Source organism: Sebastes fasciatus, chromosome 14 (assembly GCF_043250625.1).
Source record: "Sebastes fasciatus isolate fSebFas1 chromosome 14, fSebFas1.pri, whole genome shotgun sequence".
NCBI lineage: Eukaryota > Metazoa > Chordata > Actinopteri > Perciformes > Sebastidae > Sebastes > Sebastes fasciatus.
Window position 1 is genome coordinate 7,313,432 of NC_133808.1, and position 25,595 is coordinate 7,339,026.

General features: G+C 40.7%; 2 protein-coding genes and 1 long non-coding RNA gene across 4 annotated transcripts; 2 read left to right on the top strand and 1 right to left on the bottom strand.

Moving 5' to 3' along the window:
• Positions 1-3,901: 3,901 nt before the first annotated feature.
• On the bottom strand, positions 3,902-10,211 carry LOC141782238 (uncharacterized). 2 transcript variants are annotated; one of them, XR_012597083.1, is made up of 4 exons: positions 9,467-9,510; positions 7,770-7,864; positions 4,860-6,406; positions 3,902-4,082 (listed from the first exon to the last, which is right to left on the bottom strand). XR_012597083.1 is itself a non-coding variant. In XM_074658355.1 (2 exons), exons 1-2 carry the CDS (start codon positions 9,516-9,518, stop codon positions 6,900-6,902), a joined length of 1,017 nt encoding a protein of 338 aa, XP_074514456.1. In that variant the 5' UTR covers positions 9,519-10,211. The 2 variants fall into 2 exon arrangements, 1 of the variants encoding a protein (XP_074514456.1); XM_074658355.1 differs by lacking the exons at positions 3,902-4,082; positions 4,860-6,406 and having other exon boundaries at positions 6,900-7,864; positions 9,467-10,211.
• On the top strand, positions 5,643-6,787 carry LOC141782239 (uncharacterized). The gene is made up of 2 exons (XR_012597084.1): positions 5,643-5,764; positions 6,119-6,787. It is a non-coding gene; the product is annotated as an uncharacterized LOC141782239 (long non-coding RNA).
• Positions 10,212-11,644: 1,433 nt separating the features above from the next.
• On the top strand, positions 11,645-25,229 carry lss (lanosterol synthase (2,3-oxidosqualene-lanosterol cyclase)). Its single transcript, XM_074658385.1, has 22 exons — positions 11,645-11,784; positions 12,617-12,785; positions 13,083-13,221; positions 14,027-14,135; positions 14,563-14,684; positions 15,007-15,103; positions 16,223-16,358; positions 16,962-17,070; positions 17,404-17,522; positions 17,730-17,827; positions 18,015-18,042; positions 18,414-18,470; positions 18,966-19,037; positions 19,254-19,304; positions 19,431-19,580; positions 20,880-20,976; positions 21,573-21,678; positions 22,169-22,234; positions 22,328-22,408; positions 23,188-23,358; positions 23,703-23,781; positions 24,691-25,229. The coding sequence occupies exons 1-22, from the start codon at positions 11,771-11,773 to the stop codon at positions 24,826-24,828; spliced, it is 2,208 nt and encodes a 735-aa protein (XP_074514486.1). The 5' UTR covers positions 11,645-11,770; the 3' UTR covers positions 24,829-25,229.
• The last annotated feature ends 366 nt before the right edge of the window (positions 25,230-25,595 follow it).

The following is a 25,595-nucleotide window of genomic DNA, read 5'->3' on the forward strand; positions in this document are numbered from 1 at the left end:
CCCTTATGTGTTAAAGTTGTCAAAAATAAAAGCACCATCAGTTTCTGCTTCATGAGACACTTTAATTTTCCAGTTGAAGCTTTAATCTCATTTCTACTGATGAATTACAGTGAACAGGTGATGTAAAATAAAATCTCTTTAATACTTTACATTAATAAACAAATCAATGTTTGAACCTGCTGTTCAAATACACAGGAACTTCACATTAAAGATATAATCAATAATGGTAAACCAAAGACCACCATTATCATGTTACTAAATGAACCCATAATCCATGCAGCCAGGCACAAAGAAACAGGAACTCTGCTGACTGCAATGATGCCTCCCACAAGAGTCTGTCCAGCTTCAATTATATAAAGTTTTACTGTTGATGTCATCCACATCACCATGACAACCAACATCATCATCAGGACAACACAGTCACATGTTCCTCAAAGACTCAGAGAAGAAAATTCAATATCTTTTGTCTGTTGTCCTACAGTCACAGAGACCTTCACTGGTAAAACCTTCAGTGGGAGCTCATCCTCAGTGGTAATATATGGAACCATCCTCTCAGTGAAAGTGTGTGTGAAGGTGTGTATGTGTGTGTTAGTATCAGGATCAGAGAACGACAGCTTTCCTTCGTTCCAGTCCAGATTCACTCTGATCCTCTGGACCTTCCTCTGCACTTCGAGATCAGTGACATCTGATGAGCAGACTGCTCTGTAGTCACCATCCAAGAACCATATTGTCCATTGTCCGGACAATGTGACTCCATCCCACTGGGCAGACTCTGGTACTACACCCAGTGACCAGTCTGCGTTGTCTCCAACCTCGATGTCCCAGCTGTGAGTCCCTGAGTCAAAGCCCTCAGAGCCCAGGACAGAGGAGAAATTGATCCTCTCTGGATTACCAGGAAGCTGCTGTTCCTCTCCTCGTCTCACATTGGTCAGATCTTCTGACAGGATGAGTTCTGTACCAGCAGTGTTTGGATCCAGAATCAGAGGAGTGTAGGAGACCATGTCCTTCATCTTGTTCCAGATGTTGAAGGTGAGGTTGCCCAGGTGTTTGGCCTGGTCTATCAGAGCTCCTGAGAGCAGCTGTGGATCCTCCAACAGATGGCGCTGCTGGACTCTTTCCACTGCAGCCTTGTAGTTGAGCAGGAATGAGACATCTTCAGCTCTCAGCTTGTCCTCTGTGGCTCTGACTGTGTCTGAAAGAGCTGCTATCTCTCTGCTCACAGCCTCCATCTTCTCCTTCATCATCTGACTCTTCTGCTCCTCTTCCTCCCTCAGTGCAGCCATCCTGGCTTCCTCTTCCTCTTCGAGAAACTGGTGAAGCTTCTTAAACTGCTCCTTAATCTGCGTCTCTGTGCGTCGGGCCTGGACCTTCAGGTGTTCTGATGTTTCATCAGACTTCACTTTAACTTCTTCAAAAACCTTTAACTTCTCCTTTAAGGGCTCCAGAGTTTCCTGAAGTTCCTTCTTGTGTTGTCGTGCAGCTTCATCGATGGGTTTGAATCTGTGGTTGGTGTGTTTTTCTGAATCTCTGCAGACGTCACACACCAGCTGCTGATCGTCCCGACAGAAGAGTTTGAGTTTCTCAGAGTGCAGACTGCAGAGAGCCTCTGAGGAACTCTGGTCTCTCTCCATTTTTCTCTCTGAGTGAAGCTGAAAACACAACAGGCAGACGGCTCAGCCACTCCCTGTTCCCTGAGTCTTTGTTCTTGTAAAACTCTCGTACAGTTTGTGGATTCAGCAGCTGGTTGAAGTGGTAGTATTCCAGTATTCCCAGTATTCCCTCCTGTAGATGTCCTCTCTCAGTGGAAGTGGTGGTTTTAGTCTGGGTTTGGTCAATCTTATCGTCCGTCTCTCAGTCAGTGTGTGTGTGTGTGTGTGTGTGTGTGTGTGTGTGTGTGTCGTCTCAGTGAGGCACAATAACAACCTTTGGGGTTGGGTTATGACACATGCACAGTGTAACTGAAGCTGCGGTCGTGCGATGCGATTGGCTCAATTTCGTAGAGGACAGACCAGATTTTACTGCACATGTGTGGCACCCAAAGAAATGACGCGTTGATGACGCATGACCCAGCCTCCTTCAACAGGCCGTGGCCTGTCTCAGGTGAGTCAGGTGATGGGCGGAGATTCATCATTCCAGTTTGTCAGGTTGAGTTTCATTCCACACTGTGTTGGCATCATTAAATACTGTCTACTACTTCTGTCTTGAGTATGAAGTTCATTCACACAAGAAATGATCCAAATATATATATATATATATATGTATATATATATATATATATATATTATCAAATAATCTCAGCATGCAAACTGAAATAACCATATTTTTCTTCAAACTAACTGAAAATCATGAATTTGTCATGTCCTAGAAACGTCATGAAGCTGACCCTCAGGCCCCATTTACACCTGGTACAACAGAGATGATGACTGTGACCATGGCAACAGACTTGTTCTATAGGACTAGTTGTTGGTGTCCCTTAAATTGCACACCTTAAGGCCAGTTTGGGGCAAGTCATAGTCAAGTCAGCACGCTGACACACTGAGAGCTGTTGTTGCCTGTTGGGCTGCAGTTTGCCATGTTATGATTTGAGCATATGTGTTATACTAAATGCAGTACCTGTGAGGGTTTCTGGACAATATCTGTCATTGTTTTGTGTTGTTTATTGATTTCCAATAATAAATATATACATACATTTGCATAAAGCAGCATATTTACCCACTCCCATGTTGATAAGAGTATTAAATACTTGGCAAATCTCCCTTTAAGGTACATTTTGAACAGATAAAAGATGTGTGTTTAATCGTCATTAACTACTTTAATCGATTGACAGCCCTATTTTAACCCTTAATGATGTCATGTGTTTGTGGATGTTCCATCCCTCTCCTAAACTTCTAACAGGCTTAATCATCATTTATTAGTTGATTATATTTAGTTTTAATAATCTGAATCTGTAAAGTGACTAAAGCTGCCAGATAAATGTAGTGGAGTAAAAAGTGCAACTCCTCTGTCCTCGCGTTTCCTCCTCGCCTCCTCTCCTCGCATCTCCCGTGGGAGGGACGAAGATGTGAGGAGAAGAGGTGAGGAAAGGAGTCGAGGAGGTGCAAACTTGTAAGTGGGAAAGACCTCTGGTGTGTTGTGTTCTGAAGGCCTTTTACACACTCTGTACTGCAGGAGGAAGCGTTGAGCATCCTGCTTTCCTCTGAAATATCCTCTTTTCTCCCACAACAGTTAGATTGAAAACACATTTTAAATATTGAAACGTTGGCAAACAGACTAGACTGGTGAATGTTAAGAGCATTCTGTCAACAGTTAGATGATAAATGGAGATACATTGCCACCTACAGAGTATAAACCTTTGATTTTTGTAACATTGCATACCTCTGACGCCACCTTCAGGCCAAACTTTTGTTTTTGCCTTGTGGTATCCAAGAATAGCAGTGTTTTTTCTCCATTTTTTCATCTTTCCAATATTTTCTGTGTAAAGTAATCGTTACATCCTCACCACCAGCATGGCTATAGACGTTTTGTTTTATTGTATGTGTGGAGAAAGCATCATTTGTTTGTTTCAGACCCAAAGTTATGCTTAATTGCTTAATGAAACACAGATTTTTCTAAGTGCATCAAAAACCATATGTATATTTAAATTAATTTCCTATTACCATTCCTTCAAAGTGTTAACCTTCTTACTTCCCTGATCTCTGATGGTTTCTCACAACTCATGGATATGTGGGAATGCTTTCATCTGTATATTAAAGATCTGCTCTGTGTTCTACGAAGTAATCCAGATGACTCTGTGTACTTGCTTGTTGAAAAGAGGCAAAGTAGTTTTAGCAGCATTTTAACCTGCAGCCGATTCACCATTTAAAACGCTTCACATTAGCTCACTGAAGTTCACATAAATCTCAAAATACAAATTGTCAATTTAGATGTTTTGAGTGTTTTATTGACTGCAACGCCAAACCAGTGAAGTTGAGAAATTAGGGTGACGAAGTGTGTTCAGTGGGCCGCTGGGATGCTGGCTTTGTGTGGTTCGGTTCACATCCACTCCTCAGGGGAACCCACGATTTCCAAAGACACAAACTGCCCTTTGGTGATCAAAAACAAGACATGAATAGGTTTGTGCTCTTTGTATTACGCAAGAATGTTGTCCAGAATTCAGGTGTACTAATGGACTGTGAAGTGTAGTTATTAGTTAGTTATTTTAGTCTAGAAAACATTCATAGGCTTCATCTTTTACATTGACTATTGGAGCAATGAAATATGCATTTAAAGAAGTTAGCTATAAGAAATATCAGAATGTGATAACACTTTGTCTCTAATGCTTAAAATTAGGGCTGTCAAAGTTACAGCGATAATAACGCATTAACGCAAATTCATTTTAACGCCACTAATTTCTTTAACGCATTAACCGAATTTGCAATTTTTAGGTTGTAGCGGGCTCAGTGTTAAAGCTAGAGAGAAGATACTGGTATCATATGAATCTACAAAACCTAAGGAATCCATTGGTACCAACCATCATACTAGCTTGTCGGCAAGAAGGCTAAATAACTCTTCAAAGTAACGCTACATTTTGGTGAGGAAAATAGGTCATGGCCATTTTCAAAGGGGTCCCTTGACCTCTGACCTCAAGATATGTGAATGAAAGTTGGTTCTATCGGTACCCACGAGTCTCCCCTTTACAGACATGCCCACTTTATTTGTATAAAGCAGCATATTTGTCCACTCTCTTGTGAGAGAGTATTAAATAATTGACAAATCTCCCTTTAAGGTACATTTTGAGCAGATAAAAAATGTGCGATTAATTTGTGATTAATTGCGATTAACTGTTTTAATCGATTGACAGCCCTACTTAAGATACTTACTGTTGTGGTGTGGTACAGGTGGACCCAAACGCAGCGCACAGACTAGAGGCTGGTGGATCCAAGGGGGGGGGCTGGTGATGGAGTGGAGACCGGGCTGGATGAGGGAGAGCGGCGTGGGCAGGCTGAGCCGGGAGAGTGAGAGAGGTGACGGGCAGATTGATGGCAGCCGTGTAGGTAACCCTGGATGTAATGGAGGAAAGTTGAGTCTCTCTAAAATAAATGAATAAAACTGATTTAAAGTACAATAGAATGAGTAAAACGAATCATCTTTGAATTATTAAATGAGTAATATTAATACTAGCAGGAAACGTCTGTTCATGTTGTCATGAATTGTTACCTCTTGTCTGCCCTCCAGCTCATCCTGTGGGTCGGATGTAATTATCGCTTCTTTGTCGTCAAGGTAACCCTGGATGTACTGCAGGAACACTGAGTCTGGGTCTGGAGGCGGGTGGCTCATTAGGTGGAGTAAGAGAAGGAAAACACAAACAATGTTTATTTTATTTAATAAATGATATTACATGGAGAACCAGTTTTACCAAATAGCATATATTATTTTGTCAGTCTTTATATTTTAGCTTATTCAAAGTGAGTTTCTTTTTAAGTCGGAAGCTTATACTCAACTTTTCCGTCCACAGTGATCAGCAGCTGCTCAGATGGTAGAATAGGATAAAAGTAAAGTATGTAGTTAGTAAAACAATATTTGGATTATTGAATAAGTATGTTTTTTTATTTATTTTCTATTTAAACTTTATTTATTTCCTTACCTTTTCCGTCAACGGTGATCAGCAGCAGCTCAGGTGGTAGAGTAAGAGAGGGAACAATAAATAATGGTTAGTAAAACAGACAGATTATCTTTGAATTACTAAATTAGTGATATTGTGTGAACACATGGATGTGGCATACGAGTAGGTTACATAATATTACTTTCCCTTGTTTTTATATTCTAGACTATAGGTCACTTTGTCTACAAAGCAGAAGCTCGTACTCACCTTTTTCGTCCAGGTGAACAGCAGCAGCAGCTCAGGTAGTGGAGTAGGATAAAAGTAAAGTGGGATAAGAATGGTTAGTAAAACAATATTTGAATTATTGAATAAGTACGGGACAGTCACTTTGTTTACATGTCAGAAGCTCGTACTTACCTTTTTCGTCATGTAGTGACGAGGGAACCACAATAATGGTTAGTAAAACAGACAGATTATCTTTTAATTAATAAATAAGTGATATTGTTTGAACAAAAGGATGTGGCATGCTTTTTGTAGGTGGGTTACATAATATTACTTTCCCTGTTTTTATACTTTAGACTCCACTAAACACAAGCTCATTCTTACTTTTTTCATCCACAGTGAACAGCAGCAGCTCAGATGGTCGAGAGTAAGATAAGAGTAAAGTAAGACCAAAATGGTTAGTAAGACGAATAATCTTTGAATTATTGAATATTATTGATAATATATTTTATATAGTTACTATACCTTTTTGGTCCATATTGGTTAGTATCGGTCTTCAGTGATGACACGTTCAAGCTGACCAACCGATAGGAGCCACTGGTGCTATGTGAAGGAATATAGTGTTCATTTGAACACCGACTGAGCTGAAGGTTCCTCGCCCCGCCAGACGCAAGGGCTACATGCACGGGGTGTCGACAGCCCCGCCAGACGCAAGGGCTTCCTGGGGCATCGCCTCAGGATAAAGAAAGGTCGATCAATCCACCGTGCAAATATGAGGAGATACTACAAACCTTGTAGCACTTGTTGCACACCGGTGCAAGACGCTACCTGGGGCGTTGACAGCCCTGCCAGATGCAAAGGCTACATGGCGCTTTGCTGGCCCAGCCAGACGCAAAGGCCAGCCCTCAGGGTTGAAATGGGTCAATCCAACGGTCCCAGTGCAAGATGCTACCTGGGGTGTCACCAGCCCTGCCAGATGCAAAAGCTGCCATGGGACCCACTGGTCATGCTGTGACGTGATGATTCAGTGAGTGCTCCGATGCTTCCAGGAGGATTGTGAGCCCATCCATCGATGGAATCAATCTGAGTCGCTCTCCTAAGACCACCTGGGCCTCTTTGAAGCGACCACCGCCCCGTCGCCTTCTTCACGGCGTCTCCTCATGGAGGAGCCGAGGCCAGAAAATGGGCCGAGGCCAGAAGCTGAGGGCGATCCAGGGACCACAGCCTCTCTGCGTTCCTCAGGAAAAAGCTCCTCTTCCCAGCGTCTCCAGTTGAAGGAGCAGGGGCCAGAGGCTGAGGGCGATTCAGGAACCGCTGCCTCTCTGAGCTGGTCCGAAGCATAGCTCGGATCCCAGCTAGGTGGTAAGCAAGGTGCAGGAACCACTGCCTCTGAGAGATCCTCATCAGAGGAATCTTCTCGGCCCCATGGCCTTGGTCTTAGTATGGGTGTTGGCTTGTGCCTGGCCTCAACATCCATTACGGGGAGCTCAATCACAAACCCAGAGTCCTCCTCCTCACGAAAGTACTCGTCATCACTATCGACGGGCTCAGAATCCTCATAAGGAGTTAACTCACCATCACTGTAGACATCGGGCTCAGAGTCCTCATAAGCAAGTAACTCGTCATCGCTATCGACGTCAAGCTCAGAGTCCTCATAAGGAGGTAACTCACCATCACTGTGGACATCGGGCTCAGAGTCCTCATAAGGAGGTAACTCACCATCACTGTGGACATCGGGCTCAGAGTCCTCATAAGGAGGTAACTCACCATCACTGTGGACATCGGGCTCAGAGTCCTCATAAGGTGGTAACTCACCATCACTGTGGACATCGGGCTCAGAGTCCTCATAAGGAGGTAACTCACCATCACTGTGGACATCGGGCTCAGAGTCCTCATAAGGAGGTAACTGGTCATCAAGACCAGCTTCCTGAAGCCCGTCCACATCACCTACCTCCACATCACCCACCTGGTCTTCCTCGTCCAGGTGATCAGGCAGTACCAGGTCATCGGGAGGCCTCTCAGCATCAGGGTGCTCATTGTTCAGAGGCCAGAAGAAGCCACCTGAGGAAGAAAAAGGACAGCCTTAAACAGGAGGCTTAAAGGCCTAATTAAATCATTTTTTGACCAGATGCATTTACAACTTTGTAGAAAAGCCTCCAACAAACACAGAGCCTCTAAAAGTAATATCAAATATTGTGCACCTGTGCTACTGTAATTTGAAACATTGTGACAGGATGAGAGTGATCTGATAATGCATTCATACTTGATATATCTTGACTCGACACAGGTAGCTAATCAGTGGCTCCGCATGTGCTCTCACGTAATCATCATGTAATATCTAATATCAAAGCTAGATGAAAATTTATTTAAATGTCTTAAAAATATCATAGAAATTAAAAATGCAAAATGTTGCGGTAAGGACATTTAGTATAGGAACAAGTTATGAAAACCATATATAATAAACATGTTACAGATTAAAAACGTAACCACTATATGTCATTTTGTGGACCGGTTTATATAAATATATTCCATACTCTGATGGTTAAAAATTCATAGAGGTTGATTCATTTCTTTTAATTTGGGAGAGTCAAAAGTGACCATAGTTGCAGAAACACCCTTATACTGTATGTATTATATTTATCTCCCAATTTATGATCAAATCATGCGGAGGCATCTTGGTTACTAAACTGTTTGAAAAGAAAATCATGAAATCCTCTATTTAAAAAAAATAAAAAAGTTTTTATATTAATATTTACAATAATAAACAAAAGATTGATGAAAATTAATTTAAATATTATAGAAATTACAAAGCAAAATAATATATAATATAAAATGAACCGTATTGTAATGTTGTGGTAAGGACATTTAGTATAACAACAAGTGATGAAAACTATAAAAAATAAACATGTTACAGATTAAAAAATCTGGACCTGTTTATATACATATTCCATACTCGGGAGGTTAAAATTAATATCCATAGAGGATGATTTACTTCTTTTAATTTGGGAGAGTCAAAGGTGACCGTAGTTGCAGGAACACCCTTATATTTATAATATTTATATCCCAATTTATGATCAAAGCATGCGGCGTCATCTTGGAAGCAGGATGCGCAAAGTCATTTTGAGGAATATCTGAAAATTTGTTTCACAAATGTGATAAATGTGAACTTAAAATGACCGGACAGCATCTCCGGATCCATGTTAATAAGCAGCAATCTCAACTGCAGCGTGATGGAACGTGACCTGGCGTGTTTACACCTGCGCGTCCTGACGTCATGACATCTGCTACCTAATAGTTCCATCGTCTCCATGGTGATTGGTGATGGAGATAAACTGATTTTTCTAGCATTATTCGAAAAATGGCCCAGTCGCCATTTTTGTTTCCTTAATTTTCAACAAAATTTGGAAAAAGTGCCTCAAACAATAATAAACAGTGTTTAAAGATCACTTCACAGATGTTAACACACTCAGGACATTCTTACACTATATTGTTTTACACCCAGGAAACATTGAGTTTCACCAAAAACTGTTTTCCTAACAGGCCGACAAACATTATATCAATTATGTATCTTTAAATTCACATTAATTTATTAGCTACTCTTGTACAGTTTTAATGGATTTAAGGGACATTAATAATCACATTTGGCATTAACAGGTGTCTTACCTGCAGAGTCAGGTGAGAACCTGGTCAGCTGCTCCACAGCAGAAGAAGACATGTCTCAGCAGGTTATTAGTCTCCTTGGAGATTTTACCTTTAGCTGTTTCTTCAGATCAGTTATCCAACAGGTGCTTCCTCAGAAGATGTTCAGTCCAGAAGAAGATGTTTTCCAGGTGATCAGTTATCAGTTAGATTTCAACTTTCCAGCAGAAAAGGTTTCACAGGTCAACTTGAGTCAAGTCCAAGTGTGAATGAGGATTCGTTAAGGCCTGCGGCTCTTACGTCACCTCGGTAAAACGTCACGTCTGATGCGCGTGCGTGTGCGTGAGTGAGATGATAGGAAGTTAATATAGATATATAGTTATAAACAAGAGAGGTGGAGATATAATCTCACTTCTTACTGTGCTGTGAAAAATATTAGAATGTGAGAGATGTTTTCTTTGAAAAAATAAATAATCCTGAGTTCATCCATCTCCTCGATACTCAGAAAATACCATACTTATGTGAGGAGAAAAATCAATGTGCAATATTAGCTGCAAAATATGTTGATTGTTGCAATACAATAAGAGGTGCTACAAGCTCTGAACATGTTTCTGATTGACTACATCTGTAAAAGAATGTATATTTAAAATGTATTTGGTATATTGTGATTGCGATTATTTTGTGATTATTTCTTGTGAAATGTAATTATTCATTAATATATTAATATATGTATTTCGCTTTGGCAATAATGTAATCTGAACATTCATGACAATAAAGATTATTTGAATTTGAATATTTGAATATATATTGTTGGATTTATGTCTTGTGATGCGCATCATTTGCCTCTGCAGAAACTCCTGCAACATCTGACACAAAGAAAATATCTTAACCCTTTTATTTACACATCTTTATTTACATATTAAGATAGAACTAAGCTGCCAACTGTAAGCTAAAATCAAAGTAACAGTATATTGTAATCTGAAATTATTACCAAGTTAAACTAACGCAATAGCCAGCTGTTGTATTGCTGTTGTATTGTAAACAGTTATCTGGTTGTCTGGTTGGTTTATATCCCATACAAAATCTGATATATGGCCATTTATTAAATATTCATTTATTAATTTAATTTACATTAAATACTGGTACATATAACTTAACACATATGGACATGTTTGAGATTCAGATAAAGTTATATGTGAAAAGATGCAGCGAGCATATCTGAAGTCTCTCATATAAGGTGACATAAATGTGCATATACTAGACCCATTATTTATTTTCCACATATATGGAGAACTTTAAGTGTGAATATGTGGCAAACATATTTGTTTTGCACATATATAATGTAATGTATGTAAACATACATGCATATTAGATATATGTTTAAAATAAGATGTGCAATATGTAGTCAATTATTTAATTCAAAAATATGTAGTCATTAGTTATTAACATATTCATATTTTGATGCAAACCAGTTTCCAGAGGTTGTATAAAAATATACAGATTTAAAAGTCTTTATATCAATAATGGACAGACACTTCATAACTTCTGAAAAAGTGTGCAAAAGAAATCACCTCATTTTATCTGCAAACTTAAAAATACTTAAAATTGTATCCAAATCAACTAATGCAAATAGTTATAATTTAATGCATACAGGATTATCATATATATATATATATATACACACACACACACAAACACACACACACACACACACACACACACACACACACACACACACAGACATACACACACACTATATCTTCAAATCAAATTTGTATTCATAGGGGCAAATAAACGTCTTTATAGTTAATTCATACAGTCACTACCTAACGTGTGAAATATTAAATGACTTGTGTTGGAGGACAAAGTTAGACAACATGATGACAAAGATTAAAAACAGACACAAACGAAAAGGAACAACAGATATATTAACAAAGTAAAGTCCTAATCAGAAATAATGTGGACATTTCAACAGATAATTGACATTGGCTCATCTTAATCAGTGTGAGCCCATGTGTAGTATTTGTCAAAGGAGCGCTCTGATTGGAGGACCTCGCGGGCAGACCCGTCCATTTCTCCGCCCAGCCGGTTTGTGATTGGACAGCCGAGTCTCTGCTCATGTCTCTCCATGAAGAGCGCTCCTCGGACGGCACCGCGGGGTCCGATGGGAAATGAAGTGTGAACTGTACTGAACAGTAACCGTTACTCTCTTCAAAACACTACAACTCCCGTGAACAGAGTAGAAGGGGGCGGAGCTTTCAGAGCACCTGAAGAGAAGTTTCATATGGTCCATCGGAGGATTCATCTCTGTATCTGTCAAACACTAATATGACTGAAGGAACGTAAGTACAAGTAGTTTTGTTTTATTTAATGGATAATGTCGCCAAAACGACTTGTTTTCAGCGTTTTTCATCCGAAATAATGACGTGAAAGCGACGGGAGTAACCGCTAATTAGCTATGTTTCTGTCATCATGTTGTCTAACTTTGTCCTCCAACACAAGTCATAACTATATTCAAATTCAAATTCAACTGTCTATAACTGTAACGTGACCACAGTTGCTATACAGGTGGCAGGTAAAACCTTCAGGTCACCTGCCACCATGGCAGATAGGTTTTCCTTATATTAAGAAATATTAGTTTTAAAAAGCAATTCCTAAATTAAAAATAGTCAGGGATTAAGGTTACATGATCCGTATTTCTACTGTCTGTTACCACTGACTCAGTGTTTACTAGGGGTGAACGAAAAATATTGAGTATTGCAATATTGTGTTTTGTGATACTGTATTAATTCTCAAAACCCCTGTATTGAATTCTAATTAATAGTTTACATGCAAAGATGATACACTGTAAGCTTCACAAAGGTACAGTGTTATTAGGTCGCAATGTACTGTATAGGTTTTGAATGAATAGCCAGGTTGTAGTGTAGAGTTCAAACTTGGTCTGACAGGGAGGAAATGCTGCCTTTAAATAAAGTAGACACTGTTTTTGATTGTGTCACATTTAAGATGAGTATAGGGTTTTGAAAACAGACAAAAATAACATCACCTGTATTATCGACTGAATTATTGGTTTCACTGTTGACCGGCTGAGTAAATATTTATTTTTGGTGAGACTTTATAGTAGCTTGCATATAATCAGATGATCTAACATTAAAATATTTGCTGTTCTTGTAGGCACCTGCGGAGGCGAGGGGGGCCGTACAGGACAGAGCCAGCCACAGACCTGAGCCGCTGGAGGCTGACTAATGTGGAGGGCAGGCAGACCTGGCGCTATGTGGAAGGTCAGGACACCCCAGACAGAGAGCAGACTATGCTGGAAGCCCATTCTCTAGGCTTGGACACGGTAGGCTTTGAATAATATATAATGTTTGGTTTGTTTTCGTCCTTATTCACTACTTTTTTCATTGCAGTCTGGGTTCATTTGAGTTGACTGTGTAATTCTCTCTGGACAGTTTGAACAACAGTATAAAACAGACACACTAAACAATGGTATTATACAGTGAGAGTAAAGTGTTCCTGCTGTTTCTGTTAATTTCAGGAGTCTACCAGACACTTTCGGTTATCCGAAAGTGTCTGGTAGACTCCTGAAATGTATGGCACTTGTTTGGAGTTCATTTCTAATCACCTGTTCTCTCCACAGAGTAAGTTTGTGTCTGACTCATCAGCTGCCCACACGGCTGTAGATGCATCTCTGAAAGGTATGCACTTCTACAGCCACCTCCAGGCCGAGGACGGTCACTGGGCAGGGGACTACGGCGGACCTCTCTTCCTGCTCCCAGGTAGGCAAATTCATTCTCCTCCATGTCGTTATATTTGACACCTGTAATCTGCAGCATTTTGTCCTTCCCTGTAATAGATAAGTTTGATTTAACGGGACTGTATCTAAGTTTATTCATGTATAACAAATTTTGTATTGCCAATATGTGAACAGGTTGTAACATAACCTAAAAAATTTGACTTTTTGAGACTTTCTAGGTTTCCTCTATCAGCCTTTAGACTGCTTAAAATGTGAAGAATGATGGTCGGTTTTTCCTGGGAAATCATTTCTAGCCAAAAGAAAGACATGACAGTAATGTTACATAACTTGCTAACACGCAATATATGTACCTTCATGTTTAGAGTGCACGGAGAACCTTAAATCACCTGGAAGAAAACATGGATGCTTTTAGTATTTAGAACATGGGGTAGTGGTGCACTTTAGCCTCATGTGGCCAAAATGAGTATTACAACAACAAACACTTCACCTGCCAAAACTTTTTTTCCCACCTGTTTCACGGATTATTTTTTTATTTTAAGGAACTGAGAAAGATTATCCTGGCAAAACCTTTTTTTTCCCTGTTTTTAAGTCATAAACACAGGAGAGAAAACAATTTAGATCAGACATAGAAAGATGATCACCAGAATTACTTTTCTTACTTGCTTCTCAGGGCTTCCGTACATGACAGATGATAGTGAAAACAGGATGTGCAGGTGGAGCTGTAACACTAAACAGAATGCAGCAGACGATTTCATGACACCAGTGTTTTTGTGCATGTGCTTGTGTGTCTGTCTGTCACTATATTGGTGTCCATTTCTGTGCTTCAGGTCTCCTGATCACATGTCATGTGGCTAAGATCCCTCTGGCCGAATCCTGGAAGAAAGAGATGGTGAGGTACCTGCGCTCCGTGCAGCTGCCAGATGGAGGCTGGGGTCTGTAAGTCAACAGCACACTTTTTTTGTCTTATGATATCCACGCATGCCATATCACTAATGCGCTTCTACTGTAAGATGAAGTCACATGTAAGGTACAAGTAAAAGTTGTAGACATGTGTTTTGCCTAGTACTGTTTCAGCAAAGCTGACCTCCAAAAGTGGAAAAATGTCCATAATTTTGTCATCTTATTCCAGAAATTAAAGGGTCAGTGTTTATAGTGAAATGTAATGTTGTGATACAAGCATCTACATATAGCTGTTATTAAACTGCTACAGGAAAAAGACTGGTGTAGTGATTACTAGAAGTGTCCATTCATTCTTGCCACTACAAGCTAAATACAGGAGAAACATCTAAAAACATACAGACTGTGTCAGACTGTCTGAAATATTGCTTATGGCAGGATGTGGATGTGTTTTGTTTTTCTTCAGACATATTGAAGATAAGTCTACCGTCTTTGGCACAGCGCTGAGTTACATCTCATTAAGGATCCTGGGAGTAGAGCCTGATGATCCAGATATGGTTCGAGCCAGGAACAACCTGCACAGCAAAGGTGGGAAGGAATAAGTTCAAATGGTTCCTAAAAATGCAATGTCAGTTATTATTTTTATTATGCAGTCAGTCACACACAGTAATATAGTCAGCACTGATTACTGATCATCTGTCTGTACTGATAACGCAGGTATACAAATGTACTGCTATCCCAAAAATGTCCAAATGTGAAAAACACATTTTCTTTTTAATAGGGAATATGTTACTGCTTTGTGTTTAGTAAAGGCCTATAGCTATAGTCCATGCTAAGAGTAATAACCATGTCAATTATTTATGATATCAGCTTTATACTGAAGCATTCTGTGTTTTTATATTTTGTACAGGTGGTGCTGTGGGGATTCCCTCATGGGGTAAATTCTGGTTGGCCATTTTAAATGTCTACAGTTGGGAGGGAATGAACACACTGCTGCCAGAGATGTGGTAAGTTCTAACATTCCATTATGTCCCCTTCTATCATCAGTCATGCCTTAAAGCTGCAGTGGGTAGAAATGGAGCAAATATGATAAAAACATTTTCCAATTTTTTATAAAACGGTTACTATATCCTGACAGTAGTGTATGAGACAGGTTATCTGAAAAAAAATCATGGGCCACCGGTGCCCTCCGGTGCCCTCCGGTGCCCTCCGGTGCCCCTAATGGCATCTGCAGGATTTCACTGACCGGAGGAAAACAGACAATCAGACCTGATCTGGAGCCTACCGTCTCTGAGAGCCGGCTGTCAATCACTCGCGAACTCCGATCTCTCAGAACACTTGAATTACAATATGCTGAAAGGTTATTATGGAATTTTTGCCCAATGATGCCAAAAACATTCTGCCTACTGCAGGTTTAAGACTGTTGAGTAGGGATATGTGCAAATAATAATCTTATCTAAAACCCAAGAGCTCAAGATAAAAATTATTATTATTATTATTATATAATTATTATGGAATTTTTGCCCAATGACGCCAAAAACATTCTGCCTACCCCCACATTAAAGGATAACTTTGGTATTTTTCAACCTGGACCTTATTTTCCAATGTTTTTGTCTCTAGTTGAATAATGGGGACAACACTTATTGAATGTGGACTAGTATTGAGTACGCTGTGCAGCCGTCAGCCGCTAAACGAGCTGTAATGTAATCATTTTAGACGGTGGGCTAAACACATTTTTCGTGTTGTTGATCGATCTCCATCGATAGAGTAAATCATTTTTTAAGTACGATATAAAGTAATTCCATAAAGTCTGATAAAATTTGTTGGCAGGTCTGGTTTGTTCAACTGGGTTTAGATGTGCACACTATGAACCATTTTAGCTTATTTATGCTGACTGTCCAGTTTTTACTCTGTCTTCCTCGCAAGCTGCTGTTGATGCAGCTGGAAATATAAATGGTATCACTGCCTTTTTGCAACAGAAGATTTTTCATGGCAAAGACCAGACATCAGGTGTTAGAACAGTGAATTGAAATTTAAATAAATTGCCACAGGTCCATAAATAAGGGAAATTATTTTTTCCTCTGTATCAATTAAGGGATGATGGTTGTATTTTTTATCTGTTCCAGGCTGTTCCCCACTTGGATGCCAGCCCACCCCTCTACCCTGTGGTGTCACTGTCGCCAGGTCTACCTCCCCATGAGCTACTGTTATGCTGTCAGACTGGCTGCAGAGGAAGACTCCCTGGTCCTCAGCCTCAGACAGGTGCCGAAACCATCTCATCCCACAAGGGGGCGTGATAAACCCAGAATTTTAACACAGTTAGAGGAGAGCCTTTGGTGTGCTTTCCATCGTCCAACAAGTAGCCCAATACCCAAAGATGTTAGACTTACAATGATATAAAACAGAGAAAAGCAGCAAATGTTTGGCATTTTTGCTCTATAAAAGACTTAAATGTTTAATCAATTAGCAAAAGTGTTGCCAATTAATTTCCTGTTGGTTAAGTTATTCAAGAATTTATTAATCAACTAATTGTTTCAGTGCTATTAACAGTAAATGGCAGCTTGTTCCTGTCAAATGCTTGGAGTTATAGTGCAAAAGTGTCTTTCTTCAGTCATAATACTTCTTTTGAGTTCAAATCTAAAGTTTTTTTCTACTGGAAGAATCTGCTACCTGAGAATGCAGTACGTTTTGGGCATCCTTTTCTGTGATCCACCTTTAAACTATGCAGAGGGAGCAGCCCTTTATTTTGACAAGCTTGGACTGAAATGAGATAGGAACCACCTTTAGATGTAAGATAAACACCCACATACGTGCTATGCTTATACGTGTGCATAACAGAATGTTGTCTTGGTGATTGTTTCCTAGGAGCTTTATGTCCAGGACTATGCCACCATTGACTGGCCTGCCCAGAGGAACAATGTGGCAGCATGCGACATGTACACACCTCACAGCACTCTGCTCACCGTTGCCTACAGTAAGTATGCACAACACACTGGGCACCATGATGATAAACCACTACCAGAAGCATGTTGCTGTAAAACAGGCAGCGCATATTGACCAGTCACAAGAAATGTCTTATGTCATTACAACAACAGTTTGTAACTGATTCAACATTTTTGACCATAAAGGTGTTGACACTAGGGTGCACTCGAGTGAGACATAATACACGGAAAAAAAACATTAGGCGTATCCCTGGCAACAGGGTTAGTTTTGCAATGATAGAATGTGTTTTTCATTGGAATTTCCCTAAAAGTTGCACTGTAAATCACCCCCCTAACCTTGTGAGTCTGTTCCTGTTGCCCTGCAGCGATGCTGAATGTATACGAAGCCCACCACAGCACAACACTGAGAGGAAAGGCTGTCAAAGAGCTGTATGAACACATCCAGGCTGACGACCGCTTCACTAAGTGTATCAGCATTGGACCGGTAGTGTATACGCAGATACAAAAAAATACAGATATACAAAAACAAAAACACAACAACACAGATTGAATAGTATTGGATATGTCCATGCTTGATGCAGGATGAAAAACACTGCAACTTATGCCAAAAGGTTTTCAGATCACCCTATTTAAACTGAGTCTGTAAAAGAAGTAGAGGGTGTGAACATGAAGTATTGGCCTTCCTCCTCAGATCTCCAAGACTATCAACATGCTGGTTCGCTGGTATGTGGACGGTCCCTCCTCTCCGGTCTTTCAGGAGCATGTGTCCAGGATCCCAGACTACCTCTGGTCAGTCAGCCGGTCTCTAACAAACTTAATTACAAAACAAAGCAAGCTTCTGTTCCATCACTGATCAGCATTAGGTGTTATATTGGATGTATTCCAATAAATAATGTGTAAATGTTGAAAACTGGTCATTCAGTGGTAATAGATCCTGAACCAAAGATAAACTAACAGTAAGTTCTCTGTGTTCCAGGTTGGGATTAGATGGCATGAAAATGCAGGTGAGAACTTGTTCTCTGCTCCTTTTGTATATTGAGTGTGACAGTACATTGTTGTACAGATGTAGTAATAGTTTTGAAGCGGTACAAAGTTAAATCAATCAGGGTGTCGTTTATAAACGTTTGAGGAGCTCAGATATCCAGAAGGAACTCTGAGTAGAAACAATCCTTTTTTTGCAATGAAAGGAGCCTGTTATGGTGCAGATAAGTGGCGGGAAACAGATGGACGGACTTAAAACTACCATAAAACTAAATCAACTTTTCACCTTCCAATTACATTCTTTTATCCTACTTGCTGGTCCCATACTTTGATTTTGTCCTGCAGTAAGAGTTTCGGTTTTTGACCACTTTGTCCTTTATTTTGTTGTGCGCAGGGGACCAATGGATCTCAACTCTGGGATACTTGTTTTGCTGTACAGGCTTTCCTTGAGGTAACGCAAAAATGGCTGCTAATGTTTTCAGTGTTGTCAATGCAAGCTGCATTTTGTGTTACATGCAGTCCATCCGTATTCTTTTTAGGCAGATCAGTGAGCAGAGCAACCAACAAGGGATGCTGTGTATGCATGTACAAGGGTTTCTGCATCAGCCTGAGACAAAAAGATTCTTACTCTGGATACGTTTATGTGGGTGAAGTGGCTCCCGTTCAGAAACGAGGACAACACCCAGATTTCTGACCTACAATGTATGTGGTACTTTCCAGAGAGAGTGAGGCTAAATGAGAACATGTTTCTTGTCACACAGTTAAAGCATCAATGACAAAAGTCATTTAAAGGTGGTAAATTTGATATTTAGAGCATTAATGTAGCAGCAAACAACTATTTGCTATGTAGAGATGTAGGTGTTTAATGTCTACCTGAGCAGAGAATGAAGTCGCTCTCCCTCTGTGTGTGTGTGTGTGTGTGTAATTGTTTGTTGGGGTCTTTCAGGCAGGAGCCCAAGATAACTCCAGTCTAGCCAAGTGCCTCCGAGATGCCCATCAGTTTCTCACCATTACACAGGTACTCCCAACATCTCAGTTACATGGTTTTCATTATCCAGCAGGAGTATAACACATTTTAATATTCTGCTGGTATAAAGAGTTTGGCAGTGATTACTTAAGCTTGTGTTTTTCACTACCAAAGACATTCAGGTGTGCTAAAGATCAAGACAGTGTAATATGAACTGCTTTCATAGAAGTGATTTCTTATACCTGACTAGTTTTTCCACTCTAACAGATACCTGAGAATCCTTCTGAGTACCACAAGTACTACAGACAGATGAACAAGGTACAATTTATATCACACAAGAGCCACTTTGTAAAGGAAGGCAAAAATGGCCTCTGAGAAAAGTACATTTCTTAGCCTGTTGACCTGCATGTGTATGTGCATACACCCTGCGTTCTTTTTTGTCAGGGAGGCTTCCCCTTCAGTACCCGTGACTGTGGTTGGATCGTGGCTGACTGCACAGCAGAGGGCCTGAAGTCAGTGATGCTGCTGCAGGAGCTCTGTCCCTCCATCGGCCAGCCTGTCACCAAAGAGCACCTGTATGATGCTGTCAATGTGGTGAGTCTGCATTGAATAAATGACTGGAAGACTAATTTACTTCAGCACACACTGGGGCGGGTTGCAGTCGGGGTGAGAGTCAGTACCTCCAAGTCTGAGGCCATGGTTCTCTGCCGGAAAATGTCAGATTGCTCCCTCCGGGTTGGGAGAGAGTCTTTGCCCCAAGCGAGGGAGTTTAAGTATCTCTGGGTTTATGAGTGAGGGAAAAATGGAGCAGGAGATGGACAGGCGGTTCGGTGCGGTGTCAGCAGGTATGCGGCCACTGTACCGGACCGTACTGGTGAAGAGGGAGCTGAGTCGGAAGGCAAAGCTCTCTATTTACCAGTACATCTATGTTCCAACCCTCGCCTATGGTCATGAGCTTTGGATAGGGTGACCGAATGAATGAGATTGCCGATACAAGCGGCAGAAATGAGTTTCCTTCGTAGGGTGGCTGGGCTCAGCCTTAGAGATAGGGTGAGGGGCTCAGACATCCGGAGGGAGCTCGGAGTAGAGACACTGCTCCTTTGCGTCAAAAGGGGCCAGCTTAGGTGGTTCGTCTGATCAGGATCCTTCTGGACGCCTCCCTTTAGAGGTTTACCGGGCACGGCCAACTGGTAAGAGGCCCCGGGGTAGAACCAGAACACGCTGGAGAGATTATATATCTCGTCTGTCCTGGGAACGCCACGGGGTCCCCCAGGAAGAGCTGGAAAACGTTGCTGGGGAGAGGGATGTCTGGAATTCCCTGCTAAGCCTGCTGCCCCCGCGACCCGGCCTCGGATAAGCGGAAGAAAATGGATGGATGGATGGACTAATTTACCTTTTATGAAGTTTCATAGTTACTCCATGAGCTAAAGTAATTTTTGGTAGTGTAAGCACAGAAATATACCAGTCATCTTTTCCAAAATTCTGCTTTTATGAAAAGCTCCAGAAGTTATATTTTGATAACATTATTTTAAAGGAATAGTTTGATATTTTGGGAAATATGCGTATTCACTTTCTTCCAGAGAGTTACTCGAGATGATTGATACCACTCTCATATCTGCCCGTAAATGTGAAGCTACAGCCGGATGTTAGCTTAGCTTAGCACAAAGACTTAGAAACAGGGAGAAACCGCTAGCTTGGCTCTGTCCAAAGGTAGCAAAATCGGCCTACCAGCGCCTCTAAAGCCAATTAATTAATATGTCGTATCCTGTTTGTTTAATCCGTACACAGACCAAAATCAGACTGCCGTCCAAACTGAGACCACAGTCCTTCTGGAACACATGTAGTCTTTCAGTATTACAGCTCCTTCACCATGTGTCTATTGTCTCCTTGTAGCTGTTGAGCATGAGGAACTCTGACGATGGGTTTGCTACATATGAAACTAAGAGAGGAGGGAGACTCCTGGAGCTGCTCAACCCCTCCGAGGTGTTTGGTAGGTCTGTTGCTAACTGTCAGTATCCATTCAATGCACTTCACTGCCAGATATGTTCAGTCTTAAAATATAACTTTCAATCTACTGTGTGTTATTATACAAAATTGTGGAGATTATATATAATTATAAGTCCATGGCTAACAATTAACAAAAAAGCATGACCTGACCGAAGGTCACTGAATTGATTTCTTGGAATCACAGATATATCATAATAACAGCATGATGCAAGTTGGCACATGAGGAACTTGCAGCCCTTGTAAAGGAGCTCAGTTCACTGCTCAGTGCTGCCAGCTTTACTCAACCTGCAAATATGCAGATGTGAAAAAGGGAAACAGAAAGAGACAAAAATAAATGTGACATTTCTGTTTCCTTTCAACATTTAAAGGCTGGAAAGCTTTTCCCATGACACTTTGGATATGTTGCAATATTACGCACTTTTCAGTATCAGAGATTGGCATGTTTCCCTGTTAAAAAGAGGATACAGTTTGTTGTGAAATGTGATGTTTATTAGTAAGACTATGTGTGCTCTCTTTCTCTCTCTCTCTCTCTCACTCTCACTCTCACTCTCACTCTCACTCTCACTCTCACTCTCACAGGTGACATCATGATAGATTATACCTATGTGGAGTGTACCTCAGCAGTAATGCAGGCTCTGAGGCACTTCCAGAAGGCCTTCCCTGAACACCGTGCTGAGGAGATAAGGTACACTACCCATGACTGCAATGAAACACACATAACCCTCGACAAAGCTAACTTCAAACTAAGATGGCTTTAACTGCAAGTATTAAAATCATATGTGTTGCCATTCTGTTTTTGTTTCTTCTTTTTTTTTATTTAGTTAAACAAGATTAGAGAACAGGTGATACTTGACAAGACTTGTATAAGGTTCTAGTGTGTGTATGTTGTCCTTTAGCTGCCTCCTAGCCCTGGGGAGCGGGCTGGCTGTCTGAGGTGTATTCCATTGCCCCTTTGCCCATTCTGAACAGCCCTCATTCTGTTTTTGTTTCATAACTTATGTCTGAACTTGTTTTAAACAGAAATGATGACAGAGAGATCCACAAAAAAAGCAAAAGAAAAAAAAGCACTGACTCACAAAGACATTCTTACCTGAATAATTTCTCAGTTCTTACTGAAGTTCAGAGGGAAAGAGGCAGAGGTTTTCTGTTTATGTGTTTGTTGATTTCTTCTTCAGTTCCACTCTAAGAAATGGATTGGAGTACTGCAAGAAAGTGCAGAGGCCTGACGGATCCTGGGAAGGGTGAGACTACCCTTTTTATTTCACTACCTGATATCTTACCCAATAGACAGTTCATGTTTAATAGAAAATAATCCTTTTTGTGCTCATGCTCAGGTCCTGGGGAGTGTGCTTCACATATGGAATATGGTTTGGCCTTGAAGCCTTTGCTTGTATGGGTCACGTCTACAAGGATGAGTAAGAGTTCCAGACACTGATCACTGAAGTTTTACACTGAACCATGAATATAATTTTTGATCACTCTCAAACTCTGACCAAACGGTCAATCTAGGCAGCGCTGATCAAATATGAATCGATATTCTGTTACTATAATGCCTATTTCCCGCCTCCAATGTTTTCAGAAACATCTTGTAATGTACTATTTGGCTGTAAAATGAGAACGCCTGTGTCCCGGCAGCCACTTCTTTTTTTATACCACGGTCACACATACACAAATTTAGACGAGTGACCATCGCCTGCGGAGGCGATATTTGCCTGAAAGTTCACCGAAGTTGAACTCCACGTGAATTCGAAAATGCAAATTTGCTTTGCTTGTGGAAGCAAAAGTTTTTTCACCTTTTTCACCTCGTATAGAATGGAAGTAAACCGGAGTGGAATGTTAAAGGTGCTAAATTTGATATTCAGAGCATTAATATAGCAGCAAGCAACTATTTGCTATGTAAAGATATAAAGGAGTAATGTCTTTCTGAGCAGAGGATGAAGTCACTCTCCCTCTGTGTGTGTTGTAATCCGAGTGTCTCCTTGCTTTGTTTACATAGCTTCATACTCTATGAAATCCAATTTGGATTTGGGAGAGAGTTGTTCATGTTTACTAATAATTTTGAACTGACTTAGACCATAGGAATGTATGAATTTTGAAAATGAGTGTAGTTCCCCTTTAACGTGCCAAGCCACACAGGACGTCCATGAACTCCTAGCCTATATACCTAATTACACTGCTCTTCCTCTGTTACCAGGGATGTGTGTGTGGAGGTGCAGAAAGCTTGTCAGTTCCTGCTGGACTGGCAGATGCCAGACGGAGGCTGGGGGGAAGACTTTGAGTCGTGCGAGCAGCGGCGCTACGTCCAGAGCAGCAGCGCTCAGATCCACAACACCTGCTGGGCTTTGTTAGGCCTCATGGCTGTCAGGTAAGGCAGTGCTCAACTCAAAGGCTTGGTGTTTACGCTGGATCACAATGCAACTGGATATGATGGAATCAGGTTTGGCAAATTTGCATAGGTTATGGGTTGGTCTAGGCCAGAGTAAAGCTCCACTGTTGATTTGAATTGTGTGTCATGTATTTATGTTATTTATGTATTTGCTGTTGCCTTTGATTGCATGCACGCTGTGCTGTTTAATTTGTCTGTACAGTTTATTCACCTGTCCACAACAGGAGCCTCCAGTTGTTGACAGTAAATCGAATCTAATCAAATTGAATTGAACTGAATCCAAATAAAATGAATGAAATTGAATCTCTTGTGTGCATAACCAGGCATCCTGACAGGCGGGCCATTGAGAGAGGAGTGCAGCTGCTGATTAACAACCAGCTGCCCAACGGAGACTGGCCACAGGTGAGTCCCATATGTCTTATTAATTATGTGTCCTATACTCTAATTATACTTAGCTCACGCCGCCAATCTTACAACTAATAATGTATTAATCTGACAGTATAAAATTAGGGGCTGACAATTGATTGAAATATTTAATCGCGAATAATCCCACGATTGTCCATAGTTAATTGTCATTAATTACAAATTAATCTAAATTTTTTTTCATCTATTCAAAATGTACCTTAAAGGGAGATTTGTCAAGTATTTAATACTCTTATCAACATGGGAGTGGGCAAATATGCTGCTTTATGCAAATGTATGTATATATTTATTACTAGAAATCAATTAACAACACAAAACAATGACAAATATTGTCCAGAAACCCTCACAGGTACTGCATTTAGCCTAAAAATATGCTCAAATCATAACATGGCAAACTGCAGCCCAACAGGCAACAACAGCTGTCAGTGTGTCAGTGTGCTGACTTGACTATGACTTGCCCCCAAACTGCATGTGATTATCATAAAGTGGGCACGTCTGTAAAGGGGAGACTCGTGGGTACCCATAGAACCCATTTACATTCACATATCTTGAGGTCAGAGGTCAAGGGGACCCCTTTGAAAAATCACCATGCCAGTTTTTCCTCGCCAAAATTTAGAGTGTTATTTAGCCTCCTTCTCTAGTATGATATGGTTTATATCGATGGATTCTTTATGTTTTCTGGTTTCATATGAAGCCAGTATCTTCACTCTAGCTTTAAAACTGAGCCCGCTACAGCCTCTAAAACCGCAAGTCGCGTTAATGCGTTAAAGAAATTAGTGGCATTAAAACAAATTTATGTTAATGCGTTATTATCGCGTTAACTTTTACAGCCCTATATAAAATATATGTGAGCTTTGATATGTGATGTTCTGTGCTCCCCCTCCTCAGGAGAATATTGCGGGTGTGTTCAACAAGAGCTGTGCTATCAGCTACACCTCCTACAGAAATGTCTTCACAGTCTGGACCCTCGGCCGCTTCTCAACACTTTACCCCAGCAGTCCATTGGCTGGGAAGGTCAAGCTGTGAAGACCTAGAAAAGGTCCATCAGACTACGTGCCAGGATAAGAAAACTTCAACTACAGCAAAATAAATGTACAACAAAAGCCATGAAGCTGTGTGTTCAGAGACTAATCCATCAGATAAAGAAACACATTTCATTCTTTGAATCACTTTCTCTGTTGACATTCCAGGATGGCTCATCCACCAGAGCTACTCCCTCAAAAAATGTTGTGATAACCTGCTGCTATCCAAGACGCCCAGTTAATGTGCTCTGGTTTATAAAGTAATTTATATTAAAACATGTATGTCAATGCTGCCTTATATACCTGCTCCCTCTCTGCCATTTTCATTTGGAATAAATCATTTTTAAAGCCCCCTCAGGCAAATTTGTGATTTTGGGCTATACAAATAAAACTGACTCGACTTGACTTCTATGGTATTATCTTGACTGGATGTGTGTTCTATGAATGGACTTGGCCATGTACTTGTGCCTGACTTGCTTCACATTGGTATGTGCTCAGCCACATATCAAACACAGAGCACATACTGTTTTTTTTCTTTCAGAAAAAGAATGTTGCTGATGAATCAGGATTTTTGATTGTATTGATAAGACCAAAGGAGACAATGTAGCGTTGCTACCAAAACAGAGGCATTCACAGGGTGAACATGTTGACTACTTTTGAAACACCCACATATGAACAGTGATGTCCCATGATGAATTTAACCTTTATTCAGAGTGAGGAAGTTGGCAGAGCAGACACATTTTTCCAGCAACGCCTTGGTACTTGACTCCC

Coding starts and splice junctions, on each gene's coding strand:
- LOC141782238 (XM_074658355.1), bottom strand. CDS start 9,518: ATGTCTTCTTCTGCTGTGGAGCAGCTGACCAGGTTCTCACCTGACTCT. Junction 7,865..9,466: donor GTTCTCACCTGACTCTGCAG/GTAAGACACCTG, acceptor TTTCTTCCTCAG/GTGGCTTCTTCTGGCCTCTG.
- lss (XM_074658385.1), top strand. Junction 14,136..14,562: donor CCAGATGGAGGCTGGGGTCT/GTAAGTCAACAG, acceptor GTTTTTCTTCAG/ACATATTGAAGATAAGTCTA. Junction 22,409..23,187: donor GGTCACGTCTACAAGGATGA/GTAAGAGTTCCA, acceptor CTCTGTTACCAG/GGATGTGTGTGTGGAGGTGC.